Source organism: Numenius arquata, chromosome 5 (assembly GCF_964106895.1).
Source record: "Numenius arquata chromosome 5, bNumArq3.hap1.1, whole genome shotgun sequence".
NCBI classification, from domain to species: Eukaryota; Metazoa; Chordata; class Aves; order Charadriiformes; family Scolopacidae; genus Numenius; species Numenius arquata.
This window is the reverse complement of record NC_133580.1, coordinates 10,812,494-10,826,824: the sequence shown is the minus strand read 5'-3', so window position 1 is coordinate 10,826,824 and position 14,331 is coordinate 10,812,494. Positions and strand designations below refer to the sequence as shown.

Below are 14,331 nucleotides of genomic sequence, written 5' to 3'. Positions count from 1 at the left end.
AGCAGAGTTTCAAGCATTAAACTATTTGAGAGACAGATGCAGAAATTAAGGTAATGTCTACAAAGATGAAAGGGTTTATCCTTTATATGGAGAAGAAAGAACCACATTAAATGCTAGGACTGTAACAAAGCAACTTCTATATAGCACTGATTTTTAAAACCTGGAAGAGATGTGTGTGAGGGATTTTAAAATCAGCCAGGGGCTTAGAAGAGGTGAAAAAGATTCCCAGAGCTATTAGGGATGGGGAGATGGACAAATACAGTAGGACAAAAAAACTCAGGAGATCACACGTTGAGCAAATTCTAGCCAACTTTCCCTTTTCCTCAAATACTCTGTATCTTTAAAAGACCTCTTGTGAATGATGTTTTTGAAAAATACCAGTACAGGTAACAGAAGAACATATCGTCTCCCCCCAGTCCAGGTATGGTATGAAAAGCATCAGTGTGTACATTTGCTTCCAAAGTACATCAAATACAGGAGTGAGAGGCTATCGCAAATGGCCCTCGGGCTCAACTTTTCTACTGAGACTGTCAACAAGGGCAACAATTAGTACCAGCTGCAGAAGTGGCTCATGCGATGTGAACATGGGCTAAATAATAAGTGGGACCCTCAGAGGGCTTTCTAAGTGCAAACACACATGCACAGATTCTGTGCACTGGAAAGCTGTAAAGAAAGGCGAACTATGCAGCAAAGTGTCCTTTTACAGCTACCTATTAACTGAAGTTCAAAGCAAATACAATCTCTCTATGAGCACAATGGTATCAATTTAAATATTGTCTCCAGGATAATGTTCAGGATAACGGTTGACTCTATACTTGCAGCAGCGTAACTGAGAAAAGATTTTGGTTCTCTGAACATTTTAATAGCAATGCAGAGGTTGCCATATAAACGTACCTGTAACTGCATAAAGCATACTACAAATGTTGTAGTAAAAATATGCAAAATACCAAAAGCAGATGCAAGTGTGTGCATTGGTGTGTGCATTTATATCCCATGAATTATCATAAAACATAAAATGAGTAATTGCTACTATCACAGAAAAATAAAAACTCTAATGGTGACTTCAGGTTCATACGCCTCTGGTATAAGAAACCAGAGTTGCTTGACAGAGGTCTTCTACATACAGCAGCTTGCACATTTTCAGTGAGACATTTTGTATTAATTATTATTATTACTGATCAGATACATTTAAAACTGTGCTTTAATGTCTTTTGAACACTTTTAAGCTTTGTGTGCCATTACCTCAGTCGCTCTGCAGGATGACTAATACTCTGTTAAATTCCTGTCATTTGGAACCTGCCTTGCTTTATGAAGTCTGGATGACTGCTTTAGAGAGACATTCTCAGGTATGTGTGAAATGTGCTATATGTGGGGTAGATTAATCCAAGATGTTACTTCTCTCTGCTTTAGCAATCCATCTCTGGCCCTTTATTAGTTTTACAGCTGATGAAAGCAGCCCCTTTAACGCAGATGCAGCTGTCGCTTTTGAGATATGCCCATTTGCTACTTACCTTCTGCTAGCTATGGTCTGACTAACCTAAGTAATTCCCCTTTCCTCCCCACATGCCCATACAGACCTGTGAGCTTCTGAAACTCTCTGGATGTGAAGGGAAAGAAGTGACCTTTCATTCTGTTTTAGAACCAGGTTTCAACAATACTCATGGGCACCTAATGAAGAAATGTCCTAAATTTTAAGTTTCTAGTTCATTGGAAACATAAAAGTGAACTGTACCAGTTTCTGAGTGACATTACACAACCCTGTACATATCAAATACAGTCTTGGAGCCACAGCTGAACCCCCTCCTCTGCTCCGTACAGCTCCACACAGAGGACAAAGTCAGGCTGTGACACGGCGGTGGCACCGAGCCCTGGAGAATGCGGCAGTGGCACACGGCTCTGGAGGCTGTGCTCCGGGCACACAGTACCTTCAGAGGACACGGCATCACTGGGGTTCATAAGCAAAGCAAAGGCTGAAGCTGTCCTTAGTTCTGCTCCCCTTTCAAGCATCCCACTGTGTTTATAGGCAGTTATTATATTTTTAATTGCTACAGAGAATACAGGCAAACCCACACCAGATTGCTTATAAAGTAACACATGAACCAGGAAGTTTACATGAAAGAGTCATTGATTTTTTCACTTACATTTTTCCTTATTTTTGTAGTTTTAATGACTACTGGTCAGTCGAATACTGCAGTTTTGTATTTATTCTTATGACACCCCAAATGTGAAAGCTGTTGTGCAGTAAGCACAGCCCGCTGAGATCTGAACAGGCCTGCAGAGGGATGCAGCTGTAGCTGTACTGAAAACCTGCAGACCATCTTCCTAATCTCAAAATTTCAGACTTAAAGGTCAAGTCATAGTCAGTGCAATGGACAGAGTTCAGTCAATCAGATTGCCCTTCTTAATCCTGTGGACGCTTCAAGCCGCCTTTGACGGTTTGACTGTCATTGTAAAATTTTGAGGACTGCATTCGCTACTGTAATATTGCTTCTGCTTTGTGAGATGCCTCCACTCAGTACAGAGATTGCCTTGGAGCCTAACCTTTATGACTATGTTTGGAGATAGTGTTCTTTTGACAAAAGCATGCAGTCTCTGGAATAAACAGGTCTTTTGTACAGTTTCACCATTTTGATCCTGAATGGAGTTTCTTCCTCCTTATTTTCCCTCAGGAGATTTTCTTCTAAATGGACACAAAGCCACTCTAGTCTGAAATACAGCTTGTTATCTTGGGAATAAGAAAACATATTTCTTAACTCAAAAATATGTCTCTAAATACACGGTTGAACAGGCTAAAGCTTACTGTTAGTTCTCAGAAGAAAATGTTCTTCTGTTTATGAGAACAAAATTTTATATCTATCTGTGAAGGAATACTGGAATATTTTAGCATCAAGGGACAAGAAGTGTGGGGAGCTTATGAATTTTGCATGACATAAGTGTTGCTATCTGTATGCTTGAGAGGCCACAAGATGATTATATTGGATATAGTTTTGTTGTGGAAGGAGAGATATGGATCCACATGCTCAATGGTTACAGAACTATAGGGCAAGTGAACAAACAGATGGTAACTTACAGAATGACTATTAATCTCTCTGCTTCCCCTTAACTCTGCAGCTGAAGAGACAGGGCCAGAGGTGATTTGGGCATGGTATCCACCTCCAGGACACAACACGGGGAACGAAACAAGATGTGCTGCAGAGGGAAATCTGGCACAAAACAGGTTACCCAGGCAGAGTAGGAGCTGAGGTGTCCTCTTTCCCCTACTTTATATTTACATACCACTGGGAGACAGCTGGGAGAGATCCTTTCCTGGGTATCAGCCAGCCCTGAGAAGAGAAAGGCTTCATATGACACGTTTCAGATCTTGGAAACATAGGGACATACAGATGTGCCAGATGCTGAAGGCATATGGAATACTCAAGGTCACTGACTCATATGTCTGTATGTTGCTGGAGGAAGGTACAGAATATTCCAGCAGGACCCAAAGTCTGTGAAGAAAACCTTCAGATGAGTAACTGTCTTTAGATAAGCCTACACTTTTGGAAGAGAGGTATACCCTTGTTTGAACCATTTGAAAAAAGCATCAAAGGAAGAGAACTGCACACACTGACCAGACTAATACAGGAGAAGAGGTCACTCTTATTTAATCCAAGCACTAACACAAAGCCATGATATGTGGTTTCTGGAGCAGAGAACTGACAAGCTTGCTGAATGGCCTGGCCAAGAGCCCAAAAGTCTGATAGCAAACTCAGCACGTGTGTAGACTGTTTAGTGGTTTACAGTGGTTCTACTATGACTTTTGTTCTTTAGTAAGTCCTATTTAAGCTTCTGAAACCAGAGTCACTGGCAAATGCTGATGTTGTCCCTGAGAAAATGAAATGGCCGGTGCCACAAATCCCCACAGTGACCACAGTAAAACCCATCTCCGGAGGAAGGCATCACCCCCAGAAGGTGATGGGAGGGCTGACCTTTGAAGGCGTGCTCCTGAGGAGGCCAAAAAAGGGAGAGGGATGGAAAGGCAGCTGGACTGAGGCAGCCTATGCCAACCTTCTGCAGGACAGAGTTTGTACATCAGTACTCTGCCATACAGGTAGAGAGTCTTGGCTTCCCTTTACTCTTACTGGGAAAAAGCTCTTCAAAGCCACCTGCAGTTATGCAGTCAGCCCGCTGTTAATGTGCTCAGATGTTACTGCCTCTTAGCTGACCAGAATTTCTAGATTCCAGAGAAAGGACCGATTTGACTTTCTAAACTGCAATAAAACGCTAGATTTGAAATATGCAAATCCAGAGTTATCTTCCCCCTCAATGGTATGCTATCAGCAAATGTAGTTGGCTATAAAGAAGACAACTCACCACTCCCTTGAGCAAACTGGCTGGATGGATTTAAGTACCACACATATTTGTAAGATTTTTTTAACTACTTTATGAGAAGATAACAAGGTAAGCAGAGGAGATGAAAGGAAAAGCCTAAAACCAATAATTGTTCAGCTATCAACCTGGGGTCCACCATTACTGAATTTCCCCGCAGAAAAGTAAGCCACTGCTTTTCAGTATCAGATAAAAACTCTGGAAATTGTTGCCAGAAGGTATTTTTAGCATCAGAGGCACCAGCCTGGGATCTACTTGGGCAATTCTTCATCAAGTGAATGGTTGGTCCCAGTAAAAGAAATGGGAAAATACTCATTAAAGAGTGCTGCATAACCGGACTCCCCTTGTTAGACTGCTAAAAGGATACGATTAGTAATACAGTATTTATCTCATAAGGTATATTTAGTTTGCTTTATTATCTCGCTTGGTTTCCTAAAAAAGTTCTAAATCCATTTTTGACACTGTAAATTCAAAAAATTTTGCTCATGAGTATCTTCAATGAAATTAAGTAGAAATAGTCACATTACATCAATGGAGTGACATATATGACATAGTATTTATGTAAAAAATACCTGTAGGATTTGGTTACAAAATAATGGGTTGATATTGAATTGGCCAAAACTGGTTGATACAGTCCTAAAATCCAACTGCAAGAAGATTTTAAGATCTTTTAGAAATATTTGAGATAATTTAGGATAAAGATTTCATGGAAATACCACAATATTGTGTAAATAAAGTTCAAAAGATGGACATTAGGCATAATAGAGTCATTTAACAGTACAGAGATGGGCTATATCAATACAATAATGACAATAGAAAGGCTACAGTGATGCAAGTGTGAGCACTGTAAAGAGTACCATAGAGTTTGGGGAAACCTGGAGGATCCAGTAGCAAATCTTTAGTTACCCAGATGCTACACACATTGATAGAAAGCTGAATTAAACATTTAATAAAGTTACAACTTCGCTAGGTTTGAATTTAGAACACTTGCAGAATAAGAGTTTACCATTTTTTTTGCTGTATGGTTTGCTTGGTATATAGCTTTCATTTTAGGTACTGGAATGGTTTGATTATTTTTTTTCCCTCACTTGCACAGTATAAGAAAAAGAGAGAACAAAATGTAAACGGAGTTAGAAAGATCAAACAAAAGGCCTGTTCCTCAGCCGAGACTGGGCCCAAAAAACTATTTAAGCTTGGCTCAGGAATGCTCTCCTGCATCATTTTCTGAAGAGTGGGCTGTGGGTATGGTGTTTTGCATCTTTTGCAAGAACATGAGCAAAAGAAAGGGAAAAAAGAAAAGAAAGAAGTTTCTTGCATTTTGCTGTATGAATTTCCCTAAAGAGAGCACTCATCATATTGACTAAAAATACAGTGTAAAATGGAATGCTATGTATTAGTATCAGTGATACTAGGCATCAGAGTTACAGACAAGCATCAGCTTGTGCTTTGTTCTCTTGAGCACCTCTTTCCTTCCTGTTGCCCTCCGTAACCAGCAGCTATGGGACCTGACTGTGACTACAGCGATTCAGTCCCTTCAGACTGGCCCTCAGTGATACACCTCAAGGCTTGACAGGAACTGAATATTTTGAGAAGGAACTCAGTGAATACAGCTTTTGCATTTCCCAGCGTTTATGGCAGTAGGGTCAGTTTGCTACTAATTTATAATACAACGCTTCTAAGAGATACGCTAACGTTTCATGAAATTTAAATGTTACTTTTGATCTATTCCATACTATAAACCCAGAGTTAAATTTATGAAGTGGCAATAATCAGAGGGTTTTTCAGTCTTAATGTAAGCGAATTCCCACATGCCTATGAATAAACAAGCAGCATGGATTTAGTTCCATGCCAACACCAGCTTTGCTGTGAGTCCTGGCAGCACGGACCTGTCCTGCTTCTGTGTGTATTTGTTACTACATCTCCTCAAGCACGCTGCACAGCGCAGCCAGTGGCACAGGCATTCTGGGCAGCACCCTGGGATGGCCAGGGGGTATGGCCATTCCTCCAAGAGAAGGCAAACACTGGGAAGGCCATGCAATAACAAAACAGTCACCCAAAAGCACATCTTCCCCAGTAAAGGTATTTAGACTCTATCACACACAATTTAAGCCTGTCAACAGCACTGGCTGTGTAGAGGGAAGGGCTTTATATACCAAAAAGGTGCTAATAAGCTGTTTGGACTGCCAGCTGAATTTTTCATTAGCAATATTTCCATTTGGGAATTCTTTAACATGATTCAAAAGTACTTCACTGGCTTTTTACTTCTTGTTTCATCTTCCACTCAACAAACCGCACCTGTCTTGCAATCCCGACAAGTAGCCTTGATGCCAGAAATGTTCCTCTGGCAGCTGAGGTTTTAGGTTCTTAACTTACTTAAAAATAATTCATTATTAACATTTGGGAAAAAATATCACATATCAGACATTTCCTGGTAGGTTACGTGTAAATGCTGCTACCGACTATGAGCATCACTGAGGCATTTTAATTTTACTAGGTAACAGGCCAGTTGTTGGGACTCATATCTCCATGGATATTTAATTAATTTCTAGAAACAGACAGTTCTGGAAACATTAATGATGTCTGTCACAGAGAGAACAAAATTTATGAAAAGCATATACCTGTTCCAAAATGGTGTTGATTCTGTCTACTTCACAGTCAATTAGGTATCTTTTTTCTTGCCGCCTGTCCATCTCCTCTATAATTCTTCTGAACTCTTGAACGTCCTTTATGCTTCCTACAGATCTGGCTGTCACTTGCCAGTTGTTCTGTACTGCTGCTTCCATAATCGCCTGAAGAATGGAAAATCCTGTAGGGGGAAGAGACAATGCAACCATTTAAAAACAGATCAGAAATAAAAACTATGCTCAATGTTTGACAAAGGGTTCACAAAAACCCGCATCATCTAAAGGGACACAGACCAGCTAACTGTCTGCAAGTGCTTCATTACTTGAGAAAGCAACAGCGTAGGGACCAGTTTCTTCTTTCAGCTACGCCACTGCCAAAGTCCCTGACTTCAGCAGAATTGCTCGGCGGTATATTACTGTGAGGCGTATCAGAATCTGTCCAATATATCATATTATGATCCTCTCAGGGATGTTTATGGTCGTGCTGGGGTCTGTGCCAGCTGAGAATAGGAGCCTGCAGCCATTACTTGGGCAAAAGTCCATCAGCTTGAAGAGCCGGACAGAAGGGGCAATTTGCTTGTGCAGACTGCAGCAATGGGTCATTAGCTGGCAAAGATCCAAGCGCTGCACAAGAATGCCAATTAAGTCATTGTACTGGTTATTGGAGCCATGAACCACAGGAGAATATTTTACTGGTATTCACCTTGATTTCAAAAAATGTTTTTAAATATGGAGTCTAGCAGCATTAACCACACTTTCAATGTTTTCATTAAGGTAATACCAACTCATTTAGCAGCCTCAACAGAGGAGAGAAGCAGCACAGAATGACCAAAGATTGCACAGTGGGAAATTATACAAGCAAACAGCATTTCACTTCTTGTGAGCAGCCATGTCTGGGTAGCAGACAGAACTCAAGTCAAGTCCCCAAGCAAAAGCTGGTGGAATGGGGAACAGTAATCTCCTTCAAGTCATACTACGTAGGAGCCATAAGAAATTGATTTGCACCCCTTTATTACAGTATGTGCAGGGAATTTGTGCATTACCTGTTTTGATTCAGGAAATTTATTTTTTTGCATAGTTCTAATTGTTTCAAATCTGGGCGGATGCCAATCAAAGAAAGAAGTCATCTATTTCCAAGCACACACAGTGGTTTCCAGTGGAGTTTCTTTGTACAGAAGCATCCATGTGAACTGTGTTTCTGCCCAGAAAAATTTATTTGCAAAACTTTCAGTCCAATCATTCAGTCATGCTGTGGATTTCTTATCCACAGCCGGATTTCAGAAGAATGTGTTCACACGCAGAAGCACATAAACATACAGGATCAACAATTAATTGTGCTTTGTGATAATGAGTCCCCTACGCTTCTGAAACTGAAAGAAGTTTGAGCTACAGAGCAACAACAACAACATGTTCACTGCTCCGAATTATACCAATAGCTATGCCGACACAGAGATCGTTGCAGGGTTACACACCAATAACAAAGAACTTGCACTGCAGTCTGATCTTCTGTAGGCTGCTGTAAATCTGTAGTGGCTGTCTGAAGCCAGAGGAGCTGCATCATTACCTCATTACAGACACAAACAAGGAAAGAGTGTGATTTTCTAGATTGCAGTTATATTATTATAATTTACCATGTGACTTCCTTAAGTCTTACTCAAATGCCTTCACTTTCCCTGTGCAGCCTCCTTGATTCTTAATGCTTTTCTTTGTATGAATGCACTTTACTACCCCATGAAAGGTGGTGACAATTAGCATGTACACTGGTTCAGAATTCTTTCTGGCATCTTCTTTCCCCTGAGACTATTGAAAGGGAGGCATTTACATATGTATAGTACAATGAACTCAGTCTTCCTTAGCATCATATTTTACAAAAATGGCTGTGATGTCTGTGACAGCATTGTGATTCCATTACATGTAGGAGGAAGATCTAAGCCTAAGATACTTGGTTGGCTGCAAACAAGGAATTTTGATGTGGGAACATAAATACCACTAATGGGGATTTACAAATGCTTTGTGTAAAAAGATGTGCTTTTAAAAAAATATGATTACACTAAGTAATGAATATTTACAACTTTGTTTCATCATTCATATGTCTAAGTATGAACCTTGAGCTTGCCGTAAACAACAGAAAACAGTCCATAAGTCTATTTTTTTTCACTCCAAATTGAACAAAATGGCTCAACATATTATAAAAAACATGACACAAAAGAATCTATAGCTCTGTTTTTTTATCAGTATCATATACAAAACTTATGAATTATCTCAAGGAAATAAATGAAAACGAACATGCTGGAGAGCAGATGCCATTGGTTGACAGGCACGCACCCGATTTCAGTTAACACCGAGTCAGAGCTCACTTTGTCAAACCTTGAATATTTCAGAAGAAAGATGGGCAATTTTCCTAATTTTGTGCAATTGCATGTTGGTGTGGGCGTGAGTGTGCTTGGTTTTGCATTCGTGTGTATTAGTCAGTGGTTATCATCTCAAGAAAGAGAAGAGCAAGGTTACTCAGCAGCCCTTCTCCTATGCATGAAAATATAATTACAGTAATCTTAGCATGAAAAAGTTCCAGAGCTTCATCATTTCTGTCTTCTCTACCTCCTGTTTCTCCTTGTCACACCAAGTCTTTACAGTCACAGTCCCCTCTACCCTTGTCAGTTCTTGAAATCCTCCCTGTGGTCACCGCCTGTGCCGTGCCAGCTCGCCTCTCTGGGGCCCTCTCCCTCTCCCGTCCTCACTTTGAGAAGTACCGTCTGCCCTTCCTGTGACAGCTCATTAGACCGGTCCTCTGACAACCTTTACAAAGCCCATTCCCCTTGCTTTACAAAAGCATGGTTCAAACCTCCTGCTTTCAGGAAGGCAGTGCACTTGCATCTCCGCAAACACGCGTTCACTGTTCCCAGCCTCCGGTCCCTCTCCGTGCCTATTGCCTTCAGTGCCATTTACTACGTTTTACATTGTTACCCATTACGAGATATTTCTGTAAACAACATGTTCCGGGCTCCAGCTGTACCTTACCATTAAGAGAGCTGTTACATAAGCAGTGTGATTGTTTAAATAAAAAGACCATTTTATCTTCAAATGTCAACTTTTCTTTCTCCTTAGCATAACAATGCAAGCTGTGGCACTTAAGGTGTACTGAATGGGGAAATTATTTTCCCTATTTTGTGCATGTCATTGACCAGACCTGTACACTGAGCTTTTCTTTTCTGTTCCCTACCCTCCAGTAAACACGCCGTGTGGAAGCTTGGCAAGACATGCTTGCCCCTGAACACCCTGGAGGTGCTCAATTCTCATGGGTGCCTCTCAACTCATTCACCCTAAAGGAAACCAGCCGGCCACAGCAACTATCTCTACTTTGTAGTTTTTCTATGGTCTGCATCAGATCTGTCCCAAAAGACTAAAGGACTGATAATTCACCACAGCTCTGCGAGGAAGCCATGCAGGAAAGGCTTTCTGTTGCTGATTTATATTACTTCAATCAATAAAGCCAAAAAATATTAGATAAGACAAGAAAAACTGACATCCTCCTAGAAGATTACAGCAATAAGACCACCTCAAAACAGGTTCATAATACCTTTACTAAAATTCACAGGTTATTCATTCTACAGTAATTAACACAAATACAGACAACAGGAAAAATTCATCCAGACTCCAATTTGATCTTTCAACCTCTTTTTTCTTAGTCATACCTTGGATGAGAAGGCATACATTTTACTGGAAACACTGCTTCTGAGGCTGGCTCTTCTGACGGCACCACATCCCTTCACTGCAATATGTTATTAACATGTTGGCTCACTAATTCACAAATGTGTCTGGTCACACAATGGTGATGCCCACTCTTGCCAGGTCATGTAACAGACCTTTATTACATTTTGGTCCCTTTTAGCCATGTACCAGGGAGGGGTTGCTCCTCTGATCTTTGAATGCAATCACACAAGCCAATCTGATCTGCACCTACTAAAAGCTTAGACAGTCCTGGCCTTAATATTCAAATGTGTCATTGTCTGGCTTACTCTTAAATTACTGATGATTAAAAAGAGCTAACACTCACCTAAACAGCCTGCAAAATGATTGGGCTGGAGGTAACTAGGAAAACTAGAACAAAACAAGTGCTCAGCTTACTACTCACTGACCTGAAACAAGTATTTTGAGTTTTGCTGACTGAAGGTTGCAAAGAGGGAAAATATTCAATATCAATTTCCCTCAAAGCAGGCAAAAAATATTATTTGTTGCAATGCTACCTCTGTACTTTAAACAACCCAGACAGAATTACATTCCAGGCAGTCCTCCCTGCAGCTGGACTAAGACACAAATTCACCCAGTATCTTCACACTTCTGCCAGGGAAGCAAAGCCAATATCTCAGTCTCTCAGATCATCCCTTTGATAAAAGCATCTCTCGACTGACCCTGCTAACACAGGTGAAGAGGACATTTCACTCTTTTGCATCTGTGAAAGCTGATGAAACTTTTTCCACATCCACGTAAGCAAAATTCATCTGAGCAGTTTGCTCAGCCAGATGAAATTCCACATACTACATCACTGAACTTACTCATTTAAATAACAACAATCATCAATGTGCCATGAGTAAACGACCACACTGGAACATCTGCAGCATCACATGAGCCCTTGCAATTGGCACCAAAGTACTTACTGAAAAAAAAATTACCCACTTTTGTAAATCACTCTTCCTGAATGTTCCTAGTAAGATCTTGGACCGCAGTCTCCTATTGGAAATGAAAGAGCATTTGCTTGCCGTCCCTCCTTCTTTCGCCTTGCTGAGTACCAAAGACCGTTGAGGGGTATATTTTCCTGGCATGCAGTGTGTTTGCGCCAACTGAATGAACATCAGCTTTGATCTGAATACTTGTGTTTTGAACTATGTATCTGGGACATGATACAAAGAATTAAGATTTTGGCCTGTGAGTGAACTTCAGGGACTTAAATGGGGAGCTGTGTTTGACAAGGGCACAACGAACTCACCAGAAAGAAGGCCATCAAGGCAAGTGCCTCCCCAAGACATATGACAGACACCAGCCTGCTTACATTTCAAGTGTACCTGAGGTCTGCAAATTGAGATATACTTGGATATTCTGTGTATTTGGCAGTCAGCCTAGCACTAATTTAAAAGCAAACAGATCAGCATGTTAGGTGTGAGTAAAAAACAACTAGCCAACCCAGAACAGTCCCCATCAGTCAAAATCCAAACATGTCAGTTAGGTAAGTATGCTCTGCATAATCTATATCAATAGTTAACAGCTTAACAATTTTATAGTGAGGGAAGAAGCGAGGAACAAGCCACTAATTAGTCACTAGTAAGAGGTGCAGTAAATGACTACAACACTGGAGTGCTCTTTCAGTCTAACGCTAAGATCAAATTATTAAATAAAAGTAGAATAACTGCATTCCATCTGCTTTTGACCTGATCACTTCTATCTGGCAACCAGCATGTAAAGTGTAACACAGCTATTCTGGTAGCAAACAACTTTCTAGACCAAGTAGCAAACACACTCTAACATTATTTTTTTCTTCTGCTTTTTCTAGTCAGTAAACCTCTAGTTTCCCCTGTACATGTATTACATTATTGCAACCTGTCATCCATAAACAGACAAATCTACACAAACAGATATGTCATCTTGGTTGTGTGAATGTGAACTTGCCTGACTCTAAAGAATAGGCTCGAAGGGGGAAGGGGTTAAACACGAGTCCAGCAGAAATAAGCCTAAGGAGAGCCTTCAGCCTGCCATCTCACTTGAAGTGGGAGATGCTGTAAATACTGTAACAAAGGCATGGTCTTGCAGAGAGGGACCGAGATCCCCTGAGACAATAGGGGACAGAAGTGTATTTGGCACAAAACATGTTGGGAGATCAGTGGAGTGCCCCTCTAAGAAGGAGACACAGCCAGCAGACCGACTAAAGTGTCTCTACACCAACGCACGCAGCATGGGAAACAAACAGGATGAGTTGGAAGCCATCATGCTACAGGAAAGCTACGACATAGTAGTAATTACGGAAACTTGGTGGGACGAGTCCTACAACTGGAGTGTGGCCATTGATGGCTACAAACTATTCAGAAGGGACAGGAGAGAAAGAAGGGGTGGAGGTGTTGCCCTCTATGTGAAGAAATGGCTAGAGTGTGAAGAGTTGTTGCTAAAGAATAGCCATGAGCAGGTAGAAAGCTTGTGGGTAGGAATTAGAGGTCGGGACAACAAAGGGAACCTTGTGGTAGGAGTCTACTACAGGCCTCCTGACCAGGCAGAGCCTGTCGACGATGCCTTCTTACTCCAGCTGGAAGAGGCATCACGATCACAGGCTCTCATCCTGCTGGGTGACTTTAACCACCCTGACATCTGTTGGAAAAGCAACACGGCTGGCTGCAGGCACTCCAGGAAGCTTCTAGAGTGCCTAGACGACAACTTCTTGAGACAAGAAATCACCAGCCCTACTCGAGGAGATGCATTGTTGGACTTGTTGGTCACAAATGCAAGTGAGGCCATCAGGGATATCAAAGTTGAAGGCAGTCTGGGCTGCAGTGATCATGCTCTAGTGCAGTTCACTCTCTTAAGAAGTTTGAAGCCCAAGAGGAACACCATCAGGATGCTAAATTTTAAGAAAGCGAATTTCCAACTCTTCAAGGAGTTAGTAAATAGGACCCCATGGGAAACTGCCCTTAGGGACAAGGGAGCAGAACAAAGCTGGCAGATCTTTAAGGATGCTCTCCATAGAGCACAAAAGATCTCAATCCCAACATGTAGGAAATTGGGTAAGGAAGGCAAGAAACCACCATGGTTGAGCCGGGACCTGCTGGTCAAACTAAGGGGCAAGATGGGGCTACACAGGAAATGGAAGAAGGGACAGGCAACCTGGAAAGAGTATAGGGATGTTGCCCGGCTGTGTAGGAATAAGGTCAGGGAGGCCAAGGCACAGCTAGAATTGGACTTGGCAAGGGACATAAAGAAAAACAAGAAAGGCTTCTACAAGTACATTAACCAGAAAAGGAAGGTTAAAGAAAATGTACCCCCCCTAATGAGCAGCAGTGGGGAACTTGTATCAACAGAGGAGGAGAAGGCGGAAGTTCTCAATAATTTTTTTGCCTCAGTCTTCACTGGCAACCCCTCTCCTCCTAGCTCTTGTATTGATGGCCCACAAGTTGAGGATCCAGGTGACAAAGTCCATCCCACTATAACTGAAGGCATGGTACGTGATCACCTAAGGAATCTAAAGACATACAAGTCCATGGGACCTGATGAAATCCATCCCAGAGTCCTGAAGGAACTGGCTGATGAAGTTGCAAAACCACTTTCCATGATATTCGAAAAGTCATGGCAGTCAGGTGAAGTC

At 41.5% G+C, this 14,331-nt stretch overlaps 1 protein-coding gene across 5 annotated transcripts in view; it reads right to left on the bottom strand.

The window, feature by feature from the left end:
- The window catches only part of GRIA3 (glutamate ionotropic receptor AMPA type subunit 3), a 153,734-nt gene that overhangs the window by 75,879 nt on the left and 63,524 nt on the right, over positions 1–14,331 (bottom strand). For all 5 annotated transcript variants that reach the window (XM_074147159.1, XM_074147160.1, XM_074147162.1 and 2 more), the window contains exon 4: positions 6,984–7,171. In XM_074147159.1, the coding sequence (XP_074003260.1) occupies positions 6,984–7,171 (188 nt within the window). The remainder of the gene's footprint in view (positions 1–6,983; positions 7,172–14,331) is intronic.